This window comes from Galleria mellonella, unplaced genomic scaffold (genome assembly GCF_026898425.1).
Source record: "Galleria mellonella isolate WM207_F2 unplaced genomic scaffold, CSIRO_AGI_GalMel_v1 utg74, whole genome shotgun sequence".
NCBI lineage: Eukaryota > Metazoa > Arthropoda > Insecta > Lepidoptera > Pyralidae > Galleria > Galleria mellonella.
Window position 1 is genome coordinate 330898 of NW_026442147.1, and position 18446 is coordinate 349343.

The 18446-nt window shown below is 28.1% G+C and overlaps 1 protein-coding gene across 4 annotated transcripts in view; it reads left to right on the top strand.

Annotated features, from left to right (window-relative positions):
* Positions 1–18446, top strand: part of LOC113516069 (cGMP-dependent protein kinase, isozyme 2 forms cD4/T1/T3A/T3B) — a 146347-nt gene that overhangs the window by 114663 nt on the left and 13238 nt on the right. For 3 of the 4 annotated variants that reach the window (XM_026900417.3, XM_026900418.3, XM_026900419.3), the window contains 2 exons: positions 9049–9268; positions 15978–16119. In XM_026900417.3, coding sequence (XP_026756218.2) covers positions 9049–9268; positions 15978–16119 — 362 coding nt within the window. Of the gene's footprint in view, positions 1–1344; positions 3183–9048; positions 9269–15977; positions 16120–18446 lie in introns of those variants that run through there. The other variant, XM_026900416.3, reaches the window with a different exon arrangement.

The window sequence follows — 18446 nt, forward strand, 5'->3', positions numbered from 1 at the left end:
TTTTATGGTGAAATGTAATTCTAACAAATTGAATAGAATAAAGAATTAGTACATATAATTTTGTTTACCATACCGTTGTAGGTTTAAATATATTCGATATTATTTTTGGAGAAATATGGATTTTTTTATTTATCTTTAGATAGGTTTTGCAAATACATAACATTATTAGAAATAATGAAGAGGCCTTATCGTTTTTTTTTTAATAAAATGAAGCTTATTATATGTAATTTTATAAATAAAATCTTTTATATTGTTGTTTTAATTACAGTTATTAAATCTTATAAAATTACTATATGTCGCATATCTAGTTATACACGTCGAGACAATTTGTATTTTTAATACATATAAGCAATGTCTTTTATTTCAAATATTCTTATAATTGTTCATTACTTAAAAAACAGTGGACAGTTTTATTTTGATTAATTTAAGTTTGTTTACTGATTGCTTATTTGGGTGACTGTGATTTCTTAAGTTCCTGGATACTATTCTCACGTATCATCGCTGACCAGTTGACTGCATATGTGGACCAATGAACTGGTTTTTACCCGTTCATCGCTTGGTGCCTAGAAATCGTTTCCTACTAACTTGATCATGCGTTTAATGATTGATCAAATTAATTTGCGCGTTAAAAACTCATAAAATATAACGATTCGATTAGAAATATTTTTGACATATACATAATATTTATCATTTATGCCTACAATATTCAATATTATAAATTTCATATTCGTAAAGAATACCAGTAAAAATGCAAATATGATGATAACAACAATAAATGTTACAAGATGACTTTTGTGGCAGATGCTAACTGCTTACACTCGCTCAGCTCCATTATCTAATTATTACGTAACAAGGTTCCATTTGCATTCGTTTGATGGACTATCAAGACCTACTTGCCACTTCCTTGTGGCTTACGGTGATGCTCCAAAGACTCTTGGGCAATGCGTGCTTGTATCCCGTGACGCATCCGCTCCTATTGTGAAATCATAATAAATCACAGGCTATTTTGTATACTTACAAAGATTTATAAATAAAGACAACCTGTTGCACACAATTTCGTAAAAAAAGACTTAAGAAGGGACTTACTATATTCAATATTCTGTTATAAGCTGCATTACTACTACAAAATCATTCCATTGCTATACATATCTGTTTATAATTATGTGATATATGTAATAAATTTACAGGTTTACGTAGTGAATAATAATAAATGCATTTGGGCAAAACCGTGGTCCACGAAATTTAAGAAACGAACTTCAAAATGAAAAAAATTTGCGCCAAGATCGTTCCGTGAGTGGTAAAAATTCCACGACAATTCGGATTTGGCCCCGTCAAATGATATGACATTTGTAGTAATTAAAATGTGGAAATAATAGGTGTATTAACATTTTATAGTTACGGACGTAAATGTTACCGTGCAGTGTTGGTGAATAAATAATCCAGAAATAAAGATGGAATTAAAATTATCAGGTATACATAAAATTTGTGAAAAATTGCTTCAGGCTTCTAGAAAAAAGTCCTCAGTTATTATCAGAGCAAAATGAAAATTAAACACTACCCAGGGAAAGTGGTCATGGAGGACCCTTGGCTTTCTATCACTGATAGGACTATGGACCTTGTTTATGCTGCAAATTGGGTTGGAGCTCGTAATCTCGGTACATATAACGAAAATGACAATAGCTCAAATAAAGTAAAATATAATACGATTTCTAGAAGTAAATCTTGTAGAGATGTGGGCCATATTAATGACAGAAATTATGATACTAAAACATATTCCGCTGAAGATAATGGCTATAACTATTCTTATAATGTATCCAATGAAAACATATCTCAGTTAGCAAAATATCAACAAAATATAGAAGAGAAAGCCAGAGCTAATAATAATCTCATTGTGCAAAATAAATTGAAACATAGTTTCAGTTTTAAGGATATGCCAAATGGGTATAAGCCTTCAACGTTGAGACGTGTTAAAAGAAGAAATTTTACCGAATGGGATATAGAAGCATTTGGAGCGCACGAAAAACAGCCTCCTATTCCACCACAGCGTAAAGATTCTCTTAAATATGCACATCGACAGAGAAAAGTAGATTCGAAAAAAAATAATTACCCATTACCGGATCCTGGACCCGTACCACCAGACCCGTCTTCAGAATCCTATTATGAATATTATTCAAGAGTTAGTCAACAAAATAATGATACTGATAGTGATAAATTAAAACAATTACAAAAAGATCCAAAAAAGGATAAAAATCATACTAATAACGATATACATAGCGGAAGTGTAAGTGCTTTTAGCAATGATAAAATGTATCAATTAATTAATTCAATGGCAACATTAGATTTGAGTCCAATGAAATCTAATTTAGGGAAACAAGATCTCGAAGTGGGTTGTGAAGCGGAAGATTTAGGACTGTACATGCGGCCCATTAATGAGTCATTATCTACATGCGAACAACTTCCTAATCACACTATACAAACTACGAACGAACGAAATGAACGTATTGAAAACATTAAACCAAGTTTTCGCTCTAAATCTATGAGAGTTAAGAGCGAAGGAAGAGCTCCACTCCGAGCTTATCTCGACGTTGTTCAGCCTGATAATAAATCCCACAATGACGTTACTGTCACTCAACCAAAACGTAATCTGTCTCCAAGCGAACAGCTGACAATGATGCAGTATGAAATGTATAAACTACAGTCTAAGCAACCATCTATGAACCCAACGAATAATGGGTTTCATAATATTGATCTTGGGAAAGAAAGTGAAAATCGGACTTTCAATAGTAATTCGTCACAAGTTAAACGTGAAAAATATGGAAAAATGTATGGTACAGTGAGAGTGAAAAGTGATGATAGGTATGATAGATTTAATGATCTATTATCCTTTGGTGTTACAAAAGAACGTATTAATGAAGAGCGTGCAACAAATAGTAGTGGTGTATATTCGAGGAGTGCCAAGAGTTCATCTAGTGGTTCAGATTCAGACTTTTCTATACCGCGTCCTAAATTAATAGTGCCTGTTCACACCTACGGAACCAGGAAGAGAAGAACAGGAAATCTGTGCCAACGTGATAGTAATGCTACAGAGGCTTCCTTAGATGCTGGAGTCTTACTAGATGTTACACGATTAGAAGAAACAAGTGATAAAGAACTGGAAAAACGATTAAAAAACGAAGAATCAGGTAATCATTTTAGATATTTTTTAGTACATAAAAAGGTACTTTGTTATCATTATTTAATTTTGATTTCGTATATACAGTGTAGTTGATTGATGTGCGTGTTTTATGAGAACCAAGATTTTTATCAGTTGATAATGTAGATGATATTGTGTCACGTAAGTACGAGTACTTCCTAGTATCTGGGGCAACAATTGCAAATATACTAATTTGGTTTGTGGTTGTATTTGTTGTTAAATGCCAAATGACGAAATTACACTTATTTACAATTTACAGTATCTATTTAAATATATAAAAATATCAGCTAGAGTAAGTAGGATATTTCGTTGTTAAGTTTATTTTTAAGTAATTATGCACCAGCAATTATTGTCTAGTTATTATATAGTTATATGTTTCAAAACACAAAGTCCATATAAGATACAAGAACAGATGCCAAGGCATCGTATTGAGTCACTTAGCAGTTGCTAAACACATCGAGACCGGCATATCAATTAAAGTTAGTTAGGTTTCGCCCTAGTTTCACATTAAATCATGCATGAATATGAGTATTAACGGACTGTAATTAACATAGCTAATTGTCCAACAATTTAGCTGACAAAATGTAGACAGTTTTCTATAACTTGAAAATATAATTTGCAATTTATATTTGGATAAAATTATCAAAATATACGGTCATTAAACTTTTGTAAGAAAAACTTTTTGCCACGCTATACACGGCAATCTTTTTGTGCTAGCTTATATATATATATATATATATATATATATATATATATATATATATATATATATATATATATATATATATATATATATATATATATATATATATATATATATATATATAGAGCCTATTTGATTGAGGCATATTAAGTCTAAGAAATATTATTTAAATAATGTGTTATTTGTATTACAACAGGTTTTACATTGTACTGTCTCATTATAACAAGTATTGTTACTATATTTGTTATAATATTGAAAAATAAGCTGGAAACTAAGTTCACTTTCAATTCGAATTAGAACGTCTAAATATAATTTAAACTAAACAATAAGTACAATAAGTGGTTGGCTGTTTCGTATCTTAACTAATATTAAAAATGCGAAAGTGAGTTTATTTGTTTGTTGCGCTTTCACGCCTAAACCACCGAATCGATTATGATGAATTTTGGTATAGAGGTAGATGTTATCATCGAGATGGTTATAGGTTTTTACTTCTGAAAAACTTATAGGTGATAGGATATATATATATATCCATAAAGGAAGTGGGTCCATCTCTACCTATACCAACAACTAAACTTGTTGAGAAAAATTAGTATTAACGCGAACGAAGCCGCGGGTAAAAGCTAATATGAAATATTTTTATATAATAAAACAATACAATAAATCGTTGACTGTTACGTATATAAAATAATTTGTATATAATATAAGCTAAACCGGATCATATTACTCATATACTTTCATCACCTTATCTCTAACAGTACCGATGGGAAAATTATCATAAACATAGATATTAAAGTGTAGATTACCAGAAATTTATCGGAACTGTGTTACGTCCTACCACATTGGATTCTATCGATAATATGCGCTTATTAACACTTACATTATAAACTTAGATTATTGCCTCTTTATCTCGATTTTATGTTCTTGTAATTAAGTTTATGTAATTACTTATTAATTTTGTTTATGTGCATATTATTAATCTTTATAATCTATATTATTCTTTGAAGGGAACAATAAAATGTTTTCATTCATTCGTTTATTACGGAAACTTTATACCATAGGATTCTCGTCGGGTATAGTTAGTATAAAGTTTATGAAGAAAATTGTTACCTGAATTTTGTATTAATGATAAAAATTTAGAAGGAGGATATTGTATTCGTTCGAATATGTGGACAAATAATAAGTGAAAAAAGAATTATGAAAGAAATTATATCAGTTACGAATAAGTGAAGACGTTGGTAAAGGTAGCCCTAGATGGGCGTTAACCAAATAGACGACGTGTTGAAAAAGAGCCAAGATAAAATTACTCCTAACTGGCAAGCTTTAAATAGATTGAAGAATATAGAGGAGGCGAAAGAGATGTGCTTAAATACAAACATTTAGAGTTTTGTTGTTTATGTCTACTACAATGTATGTCAGATATAACATTTATACAAAAATAAATAATTAGAGAAATAAGTGGTAGTAATAAATCCTATTTGTGTATTCAACGTATTTTTTAAAATATTTCTCAGCCATAAATATTATAAAGTCATTTTATGTGAGATTCACTTGATGAGAGTCTCAGAATTATTGCTGGAACTAAGGATTTTTCTAATTACATCTATCCATCTAGCTATAAACCATCCTCTGGGTCTGCAACATAATATATGCATATGTAAGGAGGTCTTGGATTTATATATCCAAATGTACATGATGACATTATAATATAAATATAATAACTAATACTGATAAATTAACAATTTAATAAGTATAACCGTTGCATTTCATGTCTTTTTGTAATATTTGTTTGTTTTTTGTTCATTTTTATTGATAACGATATTAATATTATTTTTAGTAAATTTATGTTGTAATTTCTTAAGAAATATTTTCTAGATATATAGATTTCTAACATCAACAACAACAGTTATTTAATTGTTAACTGTTTTCTTCCTAAAGGCAGTATGAACTGCTTTTTAACTTTGTCAATGAGAAAAATTCTTTGCAATGATTGATTTTATTAATTGGTCTTTATCGACTGATTGATGTCACTAGATATCAATCAATTGTCTACTTGTTTGCTTTAATAATTTTATTGTTAAAGTACATCGATAACGAGGTCAACACTTTAAATAAATCAAATTGTTCCATTTTAAATTGTAAATAATACTCAAGTTGGTCAAGTGTAAGTTATGTGCTGAAATAATTTATTAGAGTAAAAATATGTAGGTGTGGTAAAATTTATGATTAAACAAATGTTTTTCTATGTATTTGTTATAAAATAGACACTTAAAATAATTATTATGATAGAAATTAAAAGTCCCTTAATTTAGACCATAGCTATGTTAAAAAAATAAAAACTGGATTACAAAAGTAAGTTTGTTTGTGAAGTTTTTTTTCGTGAAACTAATCTATATATATCGTGGTAGTTTGAAAAATCCTTCTATATTTCCTGTTAATTTTATCAACTATAATTTATGTAAGATTTTCGCTTCGCAAACTACGTAGATAAGGATATTGTATTTTAAATTTTCATCATAAATTAAAAAATTGTGGAAATGAAATAATATATCAAGTGTCCTATATTCTAAGTAAGGATACATAGTCCTATACCAAATTTTATTTAAATCAATAGTTTTATGTAAAAGAGTAACAAACATCATCCATACAAAAATCCTCATAAACTTTTGCATTTATATTTTTCGATTTTCGCAAACTCTTCTTCTTCTACTCGCTGTAGGTTTAGTATTGTATGTAATATTAGATTTAGAACTGCTTTTATCATATAATCATCGTATCATATCATCATATAATCATCGTATCATATCATCATATCGTTTTTAGCTCATTTAAACTAACATCCAAACTTTGATTCCCATTTTAGATCCACTTGTAAGGAACATAACAAGATAGAAAAACTCTACCGGTTGAAAGTTTCAGTTGAATATATAATAATACTTAGTTAAATATATATAACTATTATGATGATTACTGAAATTAATCGCTAATTTTTTTTTATCCAAAGATTAACTAATTTATAAAATAACATTCACTAATGCGAGAAGTATGAAATTTTACAGAGTATCTGATTCTTAACAGAAACCATCATTTTTTTTATCATCGTATTTAAATAAAAGAGTGGTAAGAAATATATATGAAGCATATATTAATATCAATATTACATTCATATGCGATTACATAATGATTTTAAAAATCAAATAAATACTGTCTTACAAAATTTTTGTGCTTTGACGTATATTTCTACGTCATTGAATACGCATGACATGTGAAACAACGACTTAATGAGGAAGTATTGTATTTTAGAAATATTTTCTTAGGGTAAACATGACTATATTTATTCATGTTTTGACTAAAACTTAAGCTTTATTTCATTTTATTATTAATTGTTGTCCACGTATTTACCAGTAAATCTAATATCAAAGTTTCGAATTCAAATCTCGTGTGTATGATGAAATTAGTTCGTATCAAATTTATGTCCGTAAAAGGAGTGTTTTGTATTGATTTATTCGTCATCCACAAAATGTCGTAATGATAATAATTGTAGATAGAAATGTTTTGTATTTCTTCTTTCGTTAATTTTTATAACAATTTCGTTAATTTTATTCGGATCCAAAATTTTTGAAATTTATCTCTGGTAGATAGGCAATATAAGGACTTCTGTGGAGCTAACAATTTTTTTTTTACGTAAGACCTCAATGAGATGCGTTGCGAAGAACCGACCACTAATAGTAGAGAGTAAATAAAAATAACGCAGGACGGAAACTACAAAACTCTATCGATTGTATATTAAAATTGGGTCAGAATTTTTGAATACATGGAATGACATACAAATATTAACTGATCCAGACAAATTGAAAACTTCCTTTCGTATCATTAAAAAATAATAGTAATTCAGTACCTTGTGACTGCAAAATACTGTTACTGAACTTATACTAACAAATTTATGTTTTGTTGCTGCAAATATTAAACCCAGGTAACTATATAAAGGTTATATAAAACCTCTTAATAACATATGTCTATAAAATTAAACACGATATGAACTTTCACCTTCAGCCTCACATGATGAGATGTAATACTTTCGTTTTTTAAGTTCATCATCGTATACAAATTATGGTTAAATTACGGTTTCGATTACAGGTATTTCTTTATTAAATACTTTGAAATTCATATTAAAAAAGGCAAATTAAAATTTATTTAGAATGTTAGTACATTCTAAGTTTAATTTATTGAATATATAAATTAGTAATAAATAAAAATGGCAAAACATATAAAATTGATTGTGTAACTAAAATCATTTGAAGTAGTTCAGAAGAGCTTTGTCTTTGTCTCATGATGCAAAACGATAACGTTCCATCAATGTATTCCTTTACCATTTTTCTAGTATAATATGCCTAGTGCAGGAGAAGGAAAAGTAATAAAATACATTCTAGTATTATACCGTTTGACCAACATGGCAATAGTTGCTCATTCTATATAGGAGAGGCTCTCATTCAATCAAATATAACAATAATTACAAGAGTACAAGTATTTTTCTAATAATTATTATTTATTGATATAAATAGTATTCGGTTATAATATTAATATTATTGAGTCTGCCGCATCAATATCCGACCCAATGACCGTTTTAATATTTGAAACCTTGAATGACGCTTCAAGTGCTATTAAATATTGTGCATTTATTTTCCGGCTTGGTCTTAATTTACATGTCTTATAAAATACCTATATATACTCTAATTTATACAGTATGTATATGAATGGCCCTGCAGTGTATTTATAAGTTATGATATAAAATATAAAATATTTTGTAACATATAAACATCCAATATTTTTATTTACAAAAGGAGTAGATTCTCAATTCACTTATTTATTACATCCACTGGGTGAGCCTTACAGTCTTCCAATACGCTCACCCATTTTTTAATGTGTGCATTGTGTGGTATCTTAGCGTATTTTGAACTGATTTTGATAACTTTTTATGCAATTGATAAAATTCACTTATCTTTACCGAAAATAACATAAGTTTGAGACGGTTTTGTAAAGTTCTGCGCTTAAAAGACTTGGATGGAAATTGTGAAGAAGCTAATTTAAAACCCAATGAAAAATTATAAACACATATGATAAAATTTCTAATATTTATATTTATTTTCTTTCACAGAGGGAAGAGTGGAAGTGTCTAGAGAGAACAAATACCTCAGCACAATGGCACCGGGCAAGGTGTTTGGTGAACTAGCCATTCTTTACAACTGCAAGAGAACGGCCACAATAAAAGCAGCAACTGATTGTCGGTTGTGGGCCATTGAACGTCAATGCTTCCAGACTATTATGATGAGAACTGGACTCATAAGACAAGCGGAATACACTGATTTCTTGAAGAGGTGAGTGCAAATCAATAAATAAATATAAAATAATATACAAAACATTATACATACACAGTCATATATTAATATAATAAATAAATTAATCCTGCAATTTTACACATAGTAAATCATATCATATAATCATGCGATTTTTCATCATAGTAAATAAGTATTTATAATATTCCGTATTCTAAGTTAAGATACCAAATTATATTTAAAAACGTTCTGTAGTTTTTGCATAAAAGAGCAACAAACATCCATCCATTAAAAAAAATCACAAAATTTCGCATTCATAATGGTAATAGGATATTTATTGAAATATTGGCGATATAAAATTATTAAGTGGTCTCCATAATGTATATAACGACCAATTAATTTTTTCACCCACAACAAAAAAGAAATGGTGATTTTTAAGTAAAATAATAACTCGGTCTGACAATTAATGGAATTTGATAAAAATTAAAATCATTATCAAATAATTAATTATTACTTTTATTTTTTAATATCAAGGATATTATATGACTAAACTTTCATTGTCTGTTGATTTGTCACAGAAGTTAACGAGGTCATTGCTGATAGTGATGACAATGGTGTCATTCATTCTTACAAAATTGTAAACAACATGACCACTGTTACAAATAATTTACGATGAAACTATAGAGTTTTTATACTGATACAATATAACTATATAATGTATAAAAATATATTTTATAAGTATAGGAATGACACCTAATGAAACTATACAATCGTATCGTGTTATTTTAATTCCTAATTGTAAAGCGACAGCAATAGACTTCGAAGAGCCGCCAACCGTGATTCTTATATTTCCAAACACCATTCGTATCATAAAAAATGCAAAATCACGATCGAGTCTCAACTATCTGATTCAAAAGTTCATTTCACTTGAATGGCTGTCTGTATTTAGAATGAGTTATTCTGGTTTTCCTTCCTAATGAGACAAATTGTTTACGGTAATGCGGACAGTAACCTCACGTCGCCTGTGGTGATCTTACTGAAATTGTTTTAACATTTGATTGAAATAAAACATGTGCCCTACTTGTACATGTGGTACGTAGTTTTATTAGCCATATATTTTATGACATATTAATGTTCAGATTCAGTAATAAATTTTAGGTTTATCTAAGTTTCTGATGATTTAGTACGTTTACGTTTATGATCTTATTTTCCGAGTAAACAATGGATTGTTCTACTGTATATGTTTTTGTTTAATGTTCTTTTATGTCTCTCTTTTCTGTTGTAATAATTATCAACAACGGTACTATGATATTCGTATAACAGTCATTATCATTCTTTTTAATATGAAAATAATTAACAGTTAATTTTTTTTTCTGTAACGTAAAAAAGTATTTTATTCATATCAACTGCATTAAGGGTAACATTAAAGTTTGTGTCTATAATACAAGTACTTGCTTGTAAGTGCATTACCGATGACATGAAGGGATATTGACCTCGAGACACTTATGCAAATGCAATGGTTAAGGACAACGTCCCATTCTTCTGCTTTCGTCAGTACAATATTTACATTTATTTATAGCCATTGTGTACGAACAAGCTTTACAGACGAATTGAAGCATGACATACAGTTATGGTAGTTCTGACAAATTTAGGAACCTACTATACCAATTCTGCTATCCTATAGTCTTTAAGAAACTTCTGGAGTTATTCTAGATTCACTTTTATGTGTATATTTGTTAACATTTTTGCTCATACTGATCTATTATTTTAAAAATCGATAAAGTTCATTTCTAAAAATTTATATGCTGTTTTTCTAAAACTAAATATAACATACTATACATATATTAATACAACGTGAAAAAATAGAAAAAGAAATATACATACATGTGTAGTGAACATACCTATGATATATTTGTTTAATAAGCATGAACTATATGATAATAACTCTTTATTGATATTTAATTTATGATATTAACATGCCATACTGAACACGTACGTACTAATATAGACTAATATGTTTTTGTTTGTGTTGTAATATATGTATTTCATAGTAAATCTTTGTATGTAGTAGTTACTATTAGAACATAAATTTAATAGATATTTATTTTCTTCTTACCAGAATTAGATAATAAAAAATATATATTTATTGACTCTCGATTAACATCTTTATCTAAATTTCTGCATATAAAATTAGACATGTATTAATTTATATTCTATTTGTTTAATATACGCATGAATTAAAAAGTAAATATTCTAAATTTCTAAAAGAAAGATGTTAAAATTAGACATTTTAAAATTATCCGCAAATAATATTAAAAATATTATTATTTTATGTTTGTATGGTAATTTTTTGTATGTGTTTATTTTATACATCTATCCTCCCAAATGTTTAAATTCCTTTTTGTTTATTAAATGATCTTTCTTTATTATATCACAAGTGATTCATGTTGGAAATTCTTTTATATACCTGTTATAAAGGTAATTATCAAATTAATTTTATCAATTATTACATGTTTTCATCTTATTTCTACAATTTATATGGATGCTTTTAGTGACTGTAGACAGTTTCGTAAGTGCGTAGGCTGCTAAACAGTTAGGTTAGAGTTACTATAATTATGATGCAAGGTTTAATCTGCAGAACATCTGTATATACACATCCTTATGAAAGTAGCACTGTGTATATATAATTATTAGGCATTATATCTGTTTTGTACCGGTGCATCTAGGTTGAAATATTAGGTAACATCTACATTTAATAATGTTTGTGAATTTTGTAATACAAGCTTTTTATTTTGCTTAACTGCAATTATATAAATTTAAATAATTAGCTAAAGATTTGTCTCATTAAAAATTAGCTACGGGTTTTTACATGATAAGTCTCTAGAATATTTCATCTATGTACCACATTTCAATATTTTTTTAACTGTTTAAGCTTGATTGCGTCGTCATCATCATATCAGCCATTAACTGTCCACTGCCTCACCTATAGGCGAGGTAGTAGTGCCAGTAGTTGTAATGCTTAGCAGGTGGGTTGGCAACAGCAGTTAGGTTTTTGGTAATGTTTTAAGAGACAACAAGCAAAATTTCACTCTAGAAAGAAAAACAACGCCTTCATTCTTCATAAAAAAATACATTTTATTTTCCATTTGTGGAAAAAGAATTCTTGAAACGAGTTCAAAATTAATGTGACATTATATTTTTTTTCAACATTTTGTACCAATAATTTTTTGGCTAATAAAAAATACGTAAATAAATAAATTTCGTAACATAACCGCAATATAAAATACAGACGGCTTGAGAAACTCCTTCTTTAGGAAGTTGTATAAAAATTTATAATGCAATCTCACCTTGTTTAATGGGATTAATAACCATATATGTAAAATGGATGCAAACCTCCAACAATGCATTACACGATATCAAAGTGTTTTTCTAAAGTATTAAACGAGCTGTAAAACAAAGGCGTTGTTGACGAAATTTTGTCACTGTTGTTACTCAAGCACTCGTGCACAATTTACGAAATAAGCGTCATGTTGCAGTCTCATGGCATTTCAATTGAAGTCCTTTCACCACTTCAACTGTCTGTTCTAGGAATACTGAATTTGATCTTGATAAAATCTGAATATTTAGTTTGCTGACCAAGTCTCTTTATTTAATGCTAGCTGTATTCCGTGGCTCCGTCCACGTGAATCTGTACATAAAGTATCCTATGTGCTAACTTAGGATATAACCTACCCGTATTCCAATATTCATTCAAATCCGTTTATTAGCTTTTACGCGAAAGAATAACAAACATCCATCCATCCATACATCGCTACAAACTTTTGCATTTGTTATATTATATTTATATTATTAGGTAAGAGAACACCTCTTTGAGAATCCTTACTAATGTTATAAATATAAATATAAAAGTGAGTTTGTTTTTTGTTACTATATAGCGCCTTAACGACTTAACCAATCACTATGAAATTTGGTATAACATATTATATATCGAACGGAAAAAAATATAAGCTAGTTTTTATTTCGATCAATAAACATATCCGACCATGCGAATTAGTAAAACCTAATCTTCAAAAAATTGTGATCCAAAAATAGACTTAAAAAAAGATGATGTTCTACTTTCACCTGTATTTTTTTATGCATGTTACGCGATAATTTTAGCAATTTTGAGTCTACTTTGATACCTTATTTTTTGTAATACATAACTTTTATGGCGACATTACGTGGTTCACATCTACCTTTCAATTTGGACGAGGCAAACATATTGAATAATATAAACAGTGAATCATTGAATGCCATCTATAAACAACATTATTTTTCTTTTATACGAGTATACCTTTCAACCAAAGATATTCAGTTTGGTTGAGCTTTACTACTGCGATTAATGTAGCTGTCTTTTTGTAAAGTAAAATATTCAATTATAGGTATTATACTATTTTTTATGTAGGTTTTGTTTATTTTTACCATGTTATATTATATAATTTGTGCATTATCGTGTTCTAGTTTGGTGATTAAATATGTACTTAATATAAGGTTCATAATATTATTATTTATATATCATAATTTCAAGCATAATAAATAACAAATTAAAAACACTGTTTAAAAAAGCTATGCAAAACATGGGATATCCCTACAGAAGACAGCTCCTTTTTTTACTAAGTATATATCCACTAGCAGAAGAGACAACAAAGATTCTCCTAAAATCATTATCATCATCATCATAATTATAATAACCAATTAACATCTCACTGAGCTAAGTCTTTTTATAAGTGAGAAATATTAGTCTATTATTATTGCTTCTCTTGCAGTTGTATTTTGTTTTGGTTTCTTAAATGTCCCCTACGACATCCAGGGAATAAAAAAGCATGATGACCCATTATAAGTTTATGGAGTTTTTGTTTATGCCACTACACATACAGTTTGTGGCATTTTCTATGTAACACCATAAACTATGTTTAATACAGAAACGAATAGTTTTAATGAATCTCTTGTATTTTCCTCTTTAATTACTTAAACATGTATCGCTCATTATTACCTCGACATACTTTAACTAGGTACAAAGATATACATTGAATAACTATTGTTGTCATTGAATTTAATTACGTAATGGCGAAAGTATTAATAACTATTAACTTTGTTTACTAATAATTGTCATTATCGAGTTTACAAGATATTTTAAATTAATTTATCGATCTATTAGTTTGATCTATTATTGATATGCTTTTTAATATATTTTTATCGCTTTTAGATTTCTTTTATTATATTATGTACATGTAATATAATTTTTTATTTTAGTTTAAATTAACATGAAGTAACACTTTTGGTATACACATTATCAGAACCGTAATTAATTTTACATCGTGTGTTTTGTAAGAAACTTACAAAATTCTTTATGTATCACGTATCCAAGTTGGGGCAAAACTGTACGTGAGTGCTTATAATGACTTCTAAAACGTGTATTTGTTTTTAATTGCGCAAAACTAATGTAATAGTGCATTTTGTGATGTAACTATTTGTTCTTAGAGAGAATATGTAACATTTTCTCAAACATGTATTTTGAAGACCTTGTCTTGACTGGTAAATTTTAAAATGTCATGTAAAACATGCTTTATTATTTTTTTATGATGTACAAATGTATTATTGCGAAATTTAGAAATGGATCAAAACATACAAATTGACACTGACCCTTTAAAGAATTTATACAATTTAATAGACGTTAAAAATAGTTAATTTTCGACAGTTATTATGTGTAATTTTAAAATTTTTACTTCATAAAAGTTTTTGGTGTACACCTACAATTAAATAATTAAGCCTTACTTACATACATATATATACGTTACGCTTGTATCCTATTGCGGTAGACTAAAACAATAGAACGCCAAATATTCCGATACAAACATACCTCTTTCGCTTCCTCCATATTCATCAGTCTATACATAACTAAGTCTTGTTATAATAATTATAGCTTCTAATTCTATAAATAAACATATAAAAAAACATAGACAAACTACTATTACGACTTTTTATCATTTAAACATTGCTGTAATAATTATAATAATGTTTTCATTCTGTAAACTGGTTTTGTGGTAACTTTTTATTCTTCATATGAATCAGGAGTCTTAAACCAGTATGAGTTAGGTAATTACAATTTACATTCACTTTCAGTACACTACTAATTAATTAATAACTGTTAATTTTATTTAAATTTTGTGTTAAGTAAAAAAAAAAATAGAGAAAAGAAGGTCAAACAATCTTAATTACACAATACACTTCTAGGAAGTTTTACATTTAAGAATGTTTATGTTGCATTTCAAATTCTATATTTAAATGTAAATTCTATATTTAAAATTATTGTATATTTAATTCTATTTAATAATTGTATTAGTTTTGTTCTATTACTAATATGTAAGTCTATTATAGTTTACGAAAGATATTTGTTTATAACAGCACACATCAGTACCAACAAAAACGTGTTTTCATTGCTGTACTTAAATACTATAGTTTTTAAAATATTGAAATATGGATGTTTGTTACCTTATTTAAGGCCATATATATTATAGTACCAATTATTAACTTTTTTACATTAAGATTTCTCAATCCTATTTTCTAAATAATACCATTATTAAAATAATATTAGCATAATTTTTTGGTTTATGTCTTTCTTTGTTATAATTTTACATAATAATCCTAAAGGTAATTTGATTGCAATTTTCAATTACAAATTGAAAATATTAAAAGTATATTCTTTCAACAGTGTGCCGATCTTCAAAGACCTTCCCGAAGACACGCTTATCAAAATTTCTGATGTTTTGGAAGAGACACATTATCAGAACGGTGACTACATTATCAGGCAAGGAGCGCGTGGTGACACGTTCTTCATCATTTCCAAGGGACAGGTGAGTGTTTTAATGCATCCAGTTTATTTTTATTCGTCGACAAAATGTCTGGCAAACCTGTATCAGTTTCACTCCTGGTTTTATTATGAATTCTGGTTTAGAAATGTTTTCATTACTGGCAAGATACTTTTATTTTATTTGAAATAACTCCATTCAAATTAAGTACTATACTATGGGTTATAAATATTTATTCTATTATTATAACATATTAATTAAGTATTAATCTACATTTATCTTTCACGTTCCACTATTTCACATTTCATTATTATAAAAAATCTATTTGAAAATTTTATTCATTCCTAATATATATATATATATATATATATATATATATATATATATATATATATATATATATATATATATATATATATTTCTTATCGTAATATTTTGAAATACTGGAATAAATATAATGGTTGTTGAGTCATAATTGAAATAACTATGGCTACTTATTTTTACTTGTAATTTAGTTCCGCCACCATGACTATGACATAATGTCTCTTGAAGATTATCTCTTTTATGTACCATGAAATGGCAAACAAGCACATTTCATTTCAAATGTAGTGCTTGTTCCTAGTACTTTAAAATTCTATAAATACACTCTGTTTTCACTGACCCATACCTATTTCCATTTACAAAAATAGCAGTAGGTTAATGTATTCAGATTTTATTGCGTTCTCCTTCTTAACGTTTTTAAGACGTGCATTGCTATACTCTGTAAAAGGATATGTGTTCTGTTCAACCAGTCCACAAAATGTTTTATGCTATTAAACCAGTGCAAGTCGCTTAACTTGTCTCCATAAATAACTATCTTTATAATGTCAAGTGACTTTTTAACGACTACTGCAGTGTAATGTTAGAATCAATTTATATGTACGCGTAATTTGTCTGCATACAATTTAATGGGATAGTTATGAAATTTATTTCTTTAGTCAATACTGTCACATACATACATATTGCTCCCTAAAAAAGTTTGCAACTTTAGGCGTGAATGCACACACACCAATAAATGACTAGACGTTTCGTAGATACTATACATTGCAAATGTTTAAAATCAGAATGCGGAAATGCATTGCGTATTTAAATATAAATTTAGCTTCCCAATAAGCAGTGTTTTGCTCAGTAATGAAAAGGCAGCTGTCAAAAAATAAAATAAAAACAAGCATAGGAGTACATTCTATTGCAATCAATTGCAAAAAGAATTGTGATAATCGATTGGCGATATTATCGCGTAACATAATCAAAATATATTACCAATTTAGAACTTTATTTTTATATAACCTTTTGGTTGTCATTTAAAAACATAATAATCTGTTTCGATAACAATGTGTTAAATAGAAATTCTTTCCATCTTTACTGTGAAGATTGTCGAACGAGAGTCAACAATTTCACTTTCATTCTGCGGTACAACTTTCAAGATGTTCGCACAGTCGCATAGTCTTTGAACTACGTGACTTATTCGTATATAGCGTAATGTTTTATAAACAAGGATTTGAACCATAATCGCGATCCAAACCATCTTAAACAAACACAACTTCGCTTTCAGTCTGCTCAAACACGATGACATAACAATTGGATCTCATATTACGCTATATAAAATTAACAAAGAAAGTTTCTTATTTACATTCGTTTTTAATATATTAACTTTCGAAACGATTTTGAGACAGTTCACAGAATTAATATTAATATAGTCGAAACAGTTCCTTTATTACTCATTTAAATGTCTGTGAAAATATATAATAGTGATCGCGTCAGACACGGGTGACTGTGTAAGAGGTTCACCTTGGCATTTGTGTTGCTTATAATTCTGCAAAGCCCGGTTGTTACAGCCTGACCAATAGAAGGAGAAGGAATTATAAATATAGAGTTAAACTACATAACCGATATTAATTATTAATATACTATTTGTTCCTTAACTTTTTGTGTTTGATGTGTTTCGTGTTGTGTTGTTTTGTGTATGTTTTGAAAATCTTGTTGAAGATGGTTCTATACAATGTCTCACTTTCTGATAGTCGCGCGTTCGATCAAATTCAAATCATCATTGTTCAAATAAACTTGTTTACAAGCACTTTTAAATCATTATTTTTTATGAATACAGTATTTAAAATACTGTATTAAGTTAAATACTGTTAAAAGAGAAGAACCCGCAAGAAACTTAATAGTTATTTTTTTAGATCTGTGTTAAAATTGTGTTTATCTAAATGTCTAAAATTACTGTGCAATAAAAAGCCAGTGCATGATCGGTTACCACTATGCACATTGTCGATTATTTAAATTATTTAATATGTATCGTTCAATAAGAATTTTTTATTAACCCTTTTAAATTT